The 12,244-nt window shown below is 42.8% G+C and overlaps 2 protein-coding genes across 3 annotated transcripts in view; one reads left to right on the forward strand and one right to left on the reverse strand.

Moving 5' to 3' along the window:
- LOC122165972 lies at positions 1-11,331 on the reverse strand. Its single transcript, XM_042829390.1, is given in 2 exon segments — positions 1-1,306; positions 11,129-11,331. Coding segments are annotated over 2 exon segments (1,509 nt in total).
- The window catches only part of SMC2 (structural maintenance of chromosomes 2), a 22,828-nt gene continuing 21,679 nt past the window's right edge, over positions 11,096-12,244 (forward strand). Inside the window, exons 1-2 of one of the 2 annotated variants that reach the window (XM_042829576.1) lie at positions 11,096-11,188; positions 11,650-11,895. In XM_042829576.1, coding sequence (XP_042685510.1) covers positions 11,728-11,895 — 168 coding nt within the window. In that variant the 5' untranslated portion in view covers positions 11,096-11,188; positions 11,650-11,727. Of the gene's footprint in view, positions 11,189-11,358; positions 11,475-11,649; positions 11,896-12,244 lie in introns of those variants that run through there. The other variant, XM_042829577.1, reaches the window with a different exon arrangement.

The following is a 12,244-nucleotide window of genomic DNA, read 5'->3' on the forward strand; positions in this document are numbered from 1 at the left end:
TCAGTTTTCTAATGGCTTGGATAGTTCGGGTTCCCTGAGAGAGGCCCTAGGACCTGGGGTTTTGCTTTCCTCAAGGTTCTCGAGCTTTTGTTCTGGCCACCAGTTCACTAATTTCTCTAACCTATCTGTTGCCAATCCATCCATCAAATTTCGTGGAATACCCTTTTTCCAGCCCAGAGTCCAAAGTCCGTTACACTTATGAAAGATATTCTGCCTACTGGTTTTTACTGGCAATGAGACCCTTCCAGACCCACTGAGCTTTGGGCTAGGTGGCCTGGGGGCAAGACTGGCTGCTGCAAGCCTTACACCTCTGGGCTCAGATTTACTGGGAAAAGAAACCACCGGCCCCTATTTTCTTCCATAGTTAGTTAACTCTTGGGCTACCTCCCCCCACGTCCATACTTTGCATCCTGACTGCAGATGGTTGGGGGTTACAGTTTCTTCTAACACTGCCCGGGTTCTTTCTCCCTGTGACATAGCTTGTATCCTTGCTTGTAATTGTATGCCTGTGGGTTTCAGTGATTCCCGAAGCCCTCTAATTAAAGGGGTCATTCTCTCAGGATCAACGGGCCTCATCATGGGCGATTCATGATGTGGCTGCAGCTTTCTATCATACATCAGTTGGAGACAAGCAGCCTTTTGAACGCTTTCTACTAGTTGGTCGGTAGTTCCAGTAATGGCAAGAGGGTCTCCCCTTTCTAAAGTGTTGAGACCACCTGCCCAATAGGCAGCCCTTTGCGTTAATGACCAGGGAGCACGATTGTTACCAGTAGTTAAAAATACTCCTGGTCCCCAGTAACCTTCTGCTTCCTTTTCTGTTAACCGAATCTGGTCGCCACCAGTGAGACTCACCCTCCATACATATTCTGTTTCTGATTCCTTTGGAGAGCGGCTAAAGTCCCTTTTCAATTTTGCTAGTTTGGTGGCCGAGAACGGAATTTCCTTAACATTCATTTGAGGATCTAGATCCTCACTGTTATCGAAGGTATATTCTGTTTTTATCAAGGGACGCAATGGGGCTATTGGGCTTTCTAATTTGTCTAATCTTTCCTTTATTTATTGTAGTTCCTCCTGAGGAAAAGTTTTTTCTTGAGGCAAACTATGGGTGACGGTATCGCTAGCATCCTTGCATGTTAACAGCTCCTTGAAAGCCATCTGCAACAAAGCTGAATTGCGTTTCTCTCTTTTTAATTGTTCCTCGAGATTAACTACTTGATTCTGCAGAGTTTTTACCAGTACTTGTGCAACTCTAACTGATTCCTGTAGTGCTTCTGTGGTTCGAAGCTGCGTAAATTTATGCAATAATCTTGATGATATCACAGAATCACAGAATCATTAAGGTTGGAAAGATCCTCTAAGATGAGACCTCTGAGATCACCAAGTCCAACTATCAACCCATCATCACAGTGCCCTCTAAACAATGTTCCTCTGTGCCACATCTACATGTTTCTTGAACTCCTGGAGGGGTGCTGACACCACCACTTTCACAGAATCACAGAACCACAGAATGGCCAGGGTTGGAAGGGACCTCAGGGATCATGAATCTCCAACCCCCCTGCCACATGCAGGGCCACCAACCTCCCCATTTAATGCCAGACCAGGCTGCCCAGGGCCCCATCCAATCTGGCCTTGAACGCATCCACGGCCTCTCTAGGCAGCCTGTTCCAGCACCTCACCACTCCCTCTGTAAAGAGCTTCCCCATTACATCCAACCTAAATCTTCCCTCCCTCAACTTAAAACCATTTCCCCTTGTCCTGCAGTTATCAACCCTGTCAAAGAGTTGATTCCCCTCCTGTTTGTAGGCTCCCTGTAGGTACTGAAATGCAATAGCAATAGCAATGAGGTCACCCCACAGCCTTCTTTTCTCCAGGCTGAGCAAACCGAGCTCCCTCAGCCCATCTTTGTAGGGGAACTGCTCCAGTCCCCTGATCATCTTCGTGGCCCTTGTCTGGACCCTCTTCAACAGCTCTCTGTCTTTCTTGTACTGGGCAGGTTGTTCCAATGCATAAATATTCTTTCTGAAGAGACGTTTTCCAAAATATCCAACCAGAATCTCCCCTGGCACAACTTGTCTTCCCATCCCTGTTACCCCGGAGAAGAGGGTTACCCCTCTGCTGCCGTCTATCACAAGGCAACAAAATGGAACAGGATTTAGGTGGGAAGGTTCAGCTTCTACTACCATCCCACCAACATCTGCCTCTGATTTTGCGGGACAACATCATAAAATAGGAAGCATGACTTTCAGAGTAGCTAGCTCTTGTAGCTAAGCATGTGATAGCCACTGTATTTCAGTCTTAAGACCAGTAACCACTGTACTGTGAAACTTTGTTGCCACAAAGGGGGTTTCAACAATACATTAATTCTGTGCATTTTCTTCATAATACGCTTCACAGACCATTATCGTTATTTCTGCAAAGCAGCAGCTATGCTTAAACTTTGAAAAAGGAGAGTCCATGAAACCAACAAAAAGAATCTTTAATTAATTTGTAATGAGTCTCTGAAAAAAAAAAAAACCAGAAAAACAAAAAAAAAAAGAAAAAGAAAAAGAAAAAACCAAGTTATGCATTTTTTCCTGATAGTCTTGAAAAAGAACTATTAAAACTTTTAGTGAAATTGAAATTCAAGATAACATTTATCCCGATGTCCTTCAAACTCTTCTTGTCTTCTGGTCTAGCTCATCAAGTTATCAAAAAATGAAGATTTCCATTAAACTTAATCAACCTTTTCCCTAAAATCAGACAGCTAGCAGAGAAAAGATTGGCATCAGCCTTGTGCAATAACCATCCACATAAAAAAGCAAAGATCCAGCCTGAGCGCAGATACTGCAGGTAGTGCGTGCTGTAGCAGAGCTGCAGGCAAAGTACTGTCAATGCCCAAAATCAGAACACAGAAGGAGATTCACATTTCAGTGCAAAACAGGGGAGGAAAACTTGGGAGTAGCGTAAAATTTGAGTTGCTGGCAACTAGAAAGAAAGGCCAGGAACTAAAGAATGGATGAGACTGTGAGCATTTGGCTGGAAGCTGAAGAGACGGTGGTGATACCCAAATTAAATCTGGGAATCCTCATGGTAAAGTACAGTAAAGCTCTCCTGGAAGCTAAGTCAAATAGTAAAACAAAGCTACAGTGAAGCTTATGAATTTTCTGTAAGTAACCTCAAATAATATTTGTATCTTGCGTGTTACAATATGTTTTTCTAGCCTGGGTTTGCCCATGTCTAATGTTGGGTACCAATTTTTAAGAAGCATGTCAGCAATAAGTAAATTCAGTGCAAATTTGGGGTTAAGCTAGCAGTCCTGCTGCACTCCCAACTGATTTGCAGACATGGCCATGGTAGTTATTTCCTTTTATTTCCACTTTTAAGTAGGGATAGCTGCACTACAGTTTCAGCTGAGACAGAAATTGTCCTGTTTACAATGTCTGGTATGATGCTGTGTTTTGGTTCTAGCAGAAGAAGAATGTTGATTAGACTGTTTCTAGTTGCCTCCCAAGCCGTGTTAAACTGAGCCAAGACCATTTGCAGTGAAGAGCTAGGAGCTGGGAGGGGAATTGGGACAGCAGACTTAAATTGGACAGAGATCTTCTATAATATGCCACATGTCATCAATCAGCAGAGAGTGGGAGTTCATCTGGCTCTCGGCTGCGCAGACATGAGCTGGGCATTTGTGGAGGAGTGGTGAGCAATTCCTTGTGCATCACTTGTCATATTCCTATACATACATGTTTTTATTCTTTTCCTTTTCTCTATCTTAGTAAACCGTTCTGTCCCATGAGTTCCACTTTGTGGGTTTTTTTTCAGTTTCCTCTCCCATCCCACAGGGAAGCTGGGAATCTAGGAAGCAAGTGAATGACACTATAGTGCTAAGCCACGTGCAGGGATAAAATCACAGCAGCTATGCTGCAAGACAAGGATATGCTAAAAAGTGAGTAGACTATCTCCCTTGGAAACACTGCTAGGTAAACGCTGAAAAGAAAACACCAAATCACCACCACAGCAAAGTTGTTCAGGAAAACAGGATCTGATCCAGTCCCCTTTCCCAGATTCAATTTAGGCAGTTTTCTGCAGCATTTCAAAGGCATTGATATAAAAAGCTTCCTAAATATTTGAATATATATTTCTCCTCAGAAGGACTTGCTGGCAGTAAATTCTTGCGAGTAGAGACTGCCAAGTCAGTTATGTATCAGAGGTTTCCACAGCATGCCCTACATGTTACAGGGCTTCCAATTACCTGAATTGGATATGGCCTGATGTTGTAAGTGCCAACAAGTCATAGCAGATCTTGCCCGTTCTTTTTCTCTGGCTTAGCTATCACAAAGCTTTCTGTGTTAAAAAAAATACAGGGTAAAGGCAAGCCACTCCCATGCTACATTTGGCAGATATTGCACTGCAATTATCTGAGTAAGCATGACAATGCATTAAAAAATAACAAAGCTTTGGCTTCACTTCTTCATGCAAAGCTGTAGAACCCCAGAAGAAGGTAAAAGGTTGAATGTGAAAAGTAGTCATTGCATAGTAAAAAGACAATGTCACATGCACTTTGTTATCATTCTGAGGTGTTCAGCTGCTCTGCTGAAGAAGCTTGCACAGGAATCGGTAAAGGGTAACTAAAACCTGCAGAGAAACACTTCAGCTGCCCTTCACTTTTCGGAAATCAAACATAAAATTAAAATCCTAAGAACTGTTTCTGCTAAGAAAGAATAATTTGAAGCCTACAGATTAGAATCAGGCGTGGACAATGAAAAGCTGTGCCAAAGTTTTGTGAAGCACATGTTGTGATTTCTTGGTACTCACAAGACACTCTAGAACTTCTTTTGGTCCCATTTTCTACTCTCCTTACTTAAAAACTGAAACAGTCCAAACACATGCTGCAGCATCATGAATTGCAAAATTTCGTCAGAGCTGTTGAGACATACTGCAGCACAAGTCCATCAGAAGTTTCACTTCCTTCACTTGCAGGAACATGTCTGTTACTGCCTCACAAAGAAAAATTTCCTTTGCTTTATTTTACAGTTGTCTAAACAATTTTTTTTTTTAAAGTTACATTAAGCTTAGTTTTCAGCATGACTCCACTTAATTTAAATCCTCAACTTGACTACATCAAGCAAGTTACTCTGTTTCAGAGGAAAGTGAGGCTGGCACCTGATATTGTAAAACTACTGCAAGAACTTCAGGGCTTACTAAGCCTGCCAGTTGGCTGTTTGGCTGTTCCTTCCCTCATTTCTATTGCTCATCATCTACTTCTACAAAGAATAAGCACCCCAGTCCACTGTAGAACTATAACGAGACAACTTTGCCCCTTTCTGCTATAGAGCTTTAAGGACATGTAAGGGAATTTATACACATACTTATGTGCCTATAACTCCTCCGAGGCCACTTCCTGAATTTATGTAATACTATAACTGCACATTCATTGCTGAGTAAATTCTTGCTCAGGAACAAGTTCTCCCTCAAGAAGAAAGCTCACTGCTCCAGGTTCCGTGTGGTACCTGAGACACATCTGCTATCTGCAGGTCTGCATATCAGAAGAATTAATTAGTACTGCCAAACACGTGTAATAATTAGACTGAAACAGATAAATGGAAAGATGAAAGGAGAGAGGATAAAATAAAGGAGGGGTTATAAATGAGATTCTAAGCAATTACAATAGAACCTCTGAAAGCATAAAACATTGACCAGTATCTGCTGTATCATTATTTGCTGCACACAGCTTTAGACTGCAAACGGTACTTGACAAAAAAGGTTCACCCACTCCCTTAGTACACACTGAGCAGTGCAGTACGGTAGATTACTACTGTATTTCAGACAGTGGAAACAGCTGCATCCATGGTGCCATGGCAGGCAGTTCAGTATCACAGCCAATCACTTGCTTTTCCAGGTAGGATGAAGAGAGTGAGAAAGGTCAAGGGGTAAGACCTTGTGGCTTGAAAACTGGACAGTTTGCTAGGTAAAGCAAAAACTGCATACACAAGCAAAGCAAACCAAGAAACCCTGAGTAACGTGTGGTACAAAAAGTCCCAGGAAACTGAACCATTGCCTTCACTGGTGAATCTCAGATGCTCATGATTGGTGCAAGACAATCTATACCTAATTTAGACTGAGAATCTTTTTTTCTTTTCGTTAAGAATATTGAATCATATCAACCTATATAAGAGCAGCAAAGAATAAGAGATAAACAGGTCATTAATGCAACCTCCTGCGATATCCTAATAGCCAAATGCTGAGATAAATTGGTACGAAAATGAGGTAAGGTAGGCTGGACTGCCACATCTGAAGCACTAAGGTCAGTGGTGCAAGGTCAAAAGATTCCTCACTGATCATATTTCTGGGTGTGCTGGTCAACAGCTGGATATACATAAGCCACCAGTGTGCTCAGGTGGCCAAGAAGACCAGTGGAATCCCACCAGAAATAGCAAAGCCAACAGGAGCAGGGAGGTGATCCCCTCTCTACTCGGCACTGGTGAGGCTGCACCTCAACGGTTGTGTTCAGTTTTGAGCCCCTCACTACCAGAAAGACATCAAGGCCCTGGAGCTTGTTCAGAGAATGGCAACGAAGCTGTGGAGGGTCTGAAGCACAAGTCTTAAAAGGAGCAGCTGAGGGAACTAGGAATATTCAGTTTGGAAAAGAGGCTCAGCGGAGATCTTATCTCCCTCCTGAGAGGAGGTTGTGGAAAGGTGAGCGTTGGTCTCTCCTCCCAAGTAATAACGATGGAATGAGATGGAATGGCCTCATGATGTGCCAGAGGATGTTCTGGTTGGATATGAGGCAAAAATTCTTCCCAGAAAGAGTGTTTATGCATTAGAACAGACCGCAGGGAGGTGGTGATGTCACTGTGCCTCAAGGTGATCAAGAAATGTGTGCATGTGGCACTGAGGAATGTGGGTTAGTGGGCATGGTGGGGATGGGTTGACGGGTGGACTTCGTGATCTTACAGGTCTTTTCCAACCTCAATGATTCTGCTATTCTAAATTGGCAGCAATAATGTTTGATGCCTTTATTAATGATCTGGATGTGGAATACAGTATGCCATCAGGCAGTCTGCCTGATTGTCTCTACTTGTCTCTACTTAATTACTTTGGGAGGAATGGTCAACATATCTGAAAAGCATGCTACTCTGAAGGAACTTAAGAGGCTGGAAAAATAGGTTAACTAGAACTTCAAGAAGTTTGAGATAAGAGACTTGAAGATGCCCTTGCAAATTACATAGAGACTTGCAAACAAGACGCCCTCGATCACAAGTTGTTATACAGAAGCTTGCAAATTACTTTCCACTTGGTCTGTACACTCTCATCAAATAACATTTTAGTTTCAAATGTCTACAGAGAACTTGAACTTGCGGACTTTGTATTACTGCGTAGGTGGAGTAGGTCACGTATAAGGAGGGATACGTATTAGGTGGACCAGGAAGTCTGTAATCTCTGAATGTTTCAGCCAGTGAGGAAAGGAGGAGTCACAATGTGTTGGGAAGAAGGATTAAGGGAAAGCTGTGATTTGTGAAGGGTTGAGAGACCTTACAGAGATTTGCCCTAGTGCATTCTCTCCCTCTATTCTAATAAAGAAAGCTAAAGACTCTCCTCTATCTCTTTTGGAGATAAAAATAATTGAACTAGCCTATTGGAGCAGACATTTTCTCAACAGTTCAAACATTATTGCAAGTTCTACATGTGGGACAGAGTAACCCCACAGAGCAATACAGGCCAGACACTGGTTGGCTAGAGGACGGAGTGAGCATGAGGGTGAGCAGCATGCCATTCAGCGAAGAAGGCTTGCCACATCCTGGGACGTGTTCAGAGGTGTGCAGCCAGCAGGTCCAGGGGACAGCCCAGGCCCACCACGCTGAACTTGAACTCTACCGCATCTGGAGCACACTGAGCTCAGCTTTCAGCTCCCCACTGCAACGGTCCCTAACATACTCCAGCAAGTCCATTGTAGGATCACATGGAAAATAAAACTGATGAGGAAAACCTTGAAAAATTATTTTGTCCCCCCGAAATAAAAACTACTGGAGTGTGGGACTTGCACATAAGGGATTAAGAAATGCAGGTCTCCTGTTACCTCAGCCTTGGGGCTTGAGACCCACAAGAAATGCATGAAAAGCAGATAAAAGAGGAGTCTTGTGGTGGCAGGATGCTCCTGTTTTGGTTGAGGGATAAAGCAGAGAATGGTTTCAGCACAGAATCTAGAGTCTTGAATAGAATCTATAGTGTCCAGAATGAGAATATTTCATTATCTGCAAAATTAATATTGAAGTTAATTCTTTATAAATATTAATATGAGCTCTAAGAAGAACCTGACTATAATATCTGACTCTCCACCCAAGTATTGCTAAGATTAGTAAAGTATTCTAGGGAGGCATAGGGATAGGAAAGGGGAAGGGAAAAGAGAAAAGAGACTAAATGGCAGAAGCAAGAAGAGAAACAGAAGACATAGGAAAACGTGCTCTCCCTCTTCCACCACAACAGAAATGCCTTCCTGGTAAGCACTGTACCCTCACCTCTTGGTGAAGAACACACAGAATAGCATTATTTCACTAACACTGTTGTCATATATGAGCACAATTGCACCTGCTGTATTTATCAATGGCAGTCCTCTGTCTGTTGTGTCAGTCAGTTCAACACACTGTCTATGTTTTTTAAAGGTTTGTGGAACTGTCCCAGTGAAAGTCCTTGAGGGTGCTCTGGCAAAGTCAAAATACTCAGTGCCACAAAGGGAGGTTTACAGCTTTCTACAGCTGCTTAGTACAGAAAAAATGGAAACCAACCCATCCGAGGGGAGTGCTTAGCAGTGGAGTAAATTTGCAAAACAGGAATTTCTAGTGAGATGCAGAAAGTTTTGTCTTTTATCCCTCAAACCACAAAGTGATCAGATATTGAACAGGTTGCCTGAAGAGATTGTAAAATCTGTCTTCCGCAATGTTCCTAACTCGACAGGCTTGTGAACAATTTGCCTTGTTTGGCTTGGTTTTGAACTCTGACCTAGCTGAGGGCAGAAAACTTCCAGAAATGCCTATCAACTTAAATTATTTTATAACTGTGACTATAAACTTGTGTGAATATAAACTTGTACTCAAAACTCATAATTAGCTCCCTGTATAACAAAGAGTGCTTGCTTGGTATAAGCAACTGCAAACATTAACACAATGTGAACTAAAACAAGTCTTAGGAGCAGAGAAAGTTGTGACTTCATATTTGTTTTTATGGTTTTTTTTTATTAAAAGTTTCTATGTGACACTTCTCAAATCAGCTGAAGAAACGGAAGAACCCCAGGGGAAATTTACTCTAGTATATTTATCTCAATCCCTGAAATACTCTTTCCATAAAGCAATGAAGCTATACTACATGTTTACCTTGGCAGAATATCTACTCACGTTACTACCTGATAAATATTTTGTATAACGCACATTATGGTGTAAAAAACACAAAATATGTGTCAAAATAAATGTTTCTTTTCTTTCCTAAAACAACACGCTATATTCATTTCAGCATAATAACTAGATGACATTAAAAGAGTACATTTTATCACAACATCAAAGAAAGTGCCCAAACTTTTAGGGCATATGAGATTATAAAGGTATTACAGAATCAAGTTTTTGAGAACTTTTGTTTTCAAGTTTTGAGAGGTTATATCTCCTGCACATCATATGCAAACAGCAAAAATACACGGTTATCTTCATGGTGGGAAGCCTCTCATGCTGCTGTTTGAAACGTGGATTTGTCATCCGGAGTGCAGTAAGTCTCACATTTGGAACAGACGCTGCCTCTTTATTTCAGGACTGCGCAAGCCTGGGTGCTAGGTGGTTTCTCACAGATTAAGTACATGCAGGAAACTATCCGCACAATATTTAGACACAAAAGTAACAAAACCAGTAGTTTTTCAGTCTGTTCTCCTCATGATGATTTATTACAAATTTGCATACGTTTTTAACACCACTGATTCCATGCATTCTCAGGGGAGCTGTCTTTACCTGTGCAGGGGTCCTTCTGACCCACGGGCATTAGTTTTAGTATTGTAACAAAGATAGTTCAGCTAAGGATTCATGGATCTCGGATTTTCTTGCCAAGCTAGTCATCTCCCCAAAGCACACTACTGTCTCTGGGAAGTCCCTGGTTAAGGACAGAAAGTACTTATTGCTCTGATGCCTAATAAAACCGTAGCTCAGCTTGTTTGGAATGAGCCTTCAGCAATACCAGAAATTGTTGTTCTTTATTTGCTTTTTTTTTTTTTTTTCCTTTTCTTTTCCTCTAGGTAGGATTTTCAGTTCACCAAATAAACGCAGTAGTGTGAAAGCACAGCTGCATAATCAGTCAAATTTTTCCTGATACTTTGAAATACTTTTCTCAGTATGGTGGTCAGATGTCATCAGCTGACAGGACGTGGTTCAGCACTCCCCGATTACAGGAGTGCCAGAAACAGTGCCGTCAAAATAATGTTTTATAAACAGACACAGTGACAAAGGTAATCTACTTCCTGAAGTGATACAAAGAGATCTTCCTTTAAAACAGATCCGTAAGTGAGGTCATTTCAAATGATAAAAAAAAACCTGAATAAATAACTCAATAAAATCATTTGACTAGTGCAGCTCCCTCGACCTCATTGGTAATACTAAAGCCCAGCTGGTAAAGGAATACAGAACTCCATCTGCAACCCACCGGTCTATTTTCACAGCGTAACACCATCTTCAACGAAATGCCTGGACCTAAAGAACACAGCCTAAGGCGAACGCTAAAACTCCCAACTATACCCACCACACTTCCCTCAGAGGGCGGGGACCCGCCATTTTTGTGCTTTCCCGCCCAGACCTGGGAGGACCCCGCCGCGCCTTTCCTCCCGGCAGGAGCTCAGGGGTCCTTCTGCCTCTGGGGCTGTCCATCATACTCGCCTGACTTTATGGCGACTTCCGCCCTGCCAAACAGAGTCTCTACTTTCTCACTATGCTATATTTTTATTTTGAAAGAATAAATGTGTGAATCGAGCGTGTCTCTTCCCTTCACGGGGGAAGTAGACTAGACAATCCGAGACCTCTATATCAGGCAGAGGTTTTGCAGCCATAGGCGGGCACCTCCTCCAACGTCCTTGGCTTCCTCTCGGCGCCAAAATTCAAACGTTTGTTACTGCCACAGCTCTGCTTACGGCGAGTGTGCGAGAGGGGCTCGGAGTCTGCCGGCCGTCAGCGAGAGCTTCCTTCGCTTGGTACCTGAGGGGCTGCGGGGGGGTTCGGTGGAGACAAAGGGCAGTCGCGGGGCTGTGTTGGCCGAGGTGCGTGGCAGTTTATCCCTGGGCTGCAGCGCGGTAGGCGGGAATCTGCATTGGGTGAACGGGGAGACATCCGTCATTTTGGCCCCCGAATTGTCCTGGAGTCACAGAGTAACCCGAACTGGAAGGGGGATCATCGAGTCCTACTCCCGGCCCCACACGGGAGAACAGCCGTAACGACCAGCGTCACGGCAAGAGTGGGCTGTAGCCATAGCGATGAACGGTATGTGAAGTCACGCTAGTTAATAATGTGCATACGGTTGTTGGGATGCTTACTAGATCTGCGGACCTGCGTGACTTTCTGTTTAAAAGTGCGCTGTTTTTGGTCTGTGTAGCTGCGCTGGGCATACGATACAACTTGTTTCTTTTGTATGTGTTTTTGTTTTTTTCCTTCAAAGCATGAGGAGTCACAGTTCGGTCCTTTCATTGTACTCCTGGGGGAAGCACCAGCGTGGCCACTTGGCAGCTTAAAGAAGATGTACATCAAGTCAATTTTACTTGAAGGATTTAAATCCTATGCTCAGAGGACAGAAATCCGTGATTTTGATCCATTATTCAATGCCATTACTGGCTTGAATGGTAGTGGCAAGTCCAATATCTTGGACTCGATCTGCTTCCTGTTGGGCATCTCCAATCTATCTCAGGTAAAGAGAGAAGGTGAACTTAAGAAAGGTCTTCCTTATGGCATCAACCTTTCTTTTTAGTCTCCTGAGAAGTCTTTTGTGGAAGACCCAAAAAAATGTTATTTCTGTCGAAAAATGGTTTTATTTGCTTGAATTCTTTAGTAAGCGAAACTGTGTTTCTGCCGTTTTTGCTTGTTCTTGTTAAGTTTAAATTAATTTAATAATCAGTACACTGCAGTAGTGCAAAGTATACCACTTAGTTGAAAGATACCCACTTAAGGGCAGCAGCCTGAAGCTGAAATTCTTTTGAAGCTGAAGGTTCCAATTTGTGTTCTTGTAACGAAATTCTGCACTTCTATATTTAGTCTTT

The sequence above is a fragment of the Centrocercus urophasianus genome, unplaced genomic scaffold, assembly GCF_019232065.1.
Source record: "Centrocercus urophasianus isolate 14NV4802_14NV808 unplaced genomic scaffold, USGS_Curo_1.0 seq_31, whole genome shotgun sequence".
NCBI classification, from domain to species: Eukaryota; Metazoa; Chordata; class Aves; order Galliformes; family Phasianidae; genus Centrocercus; species Centrocercus urophasianus.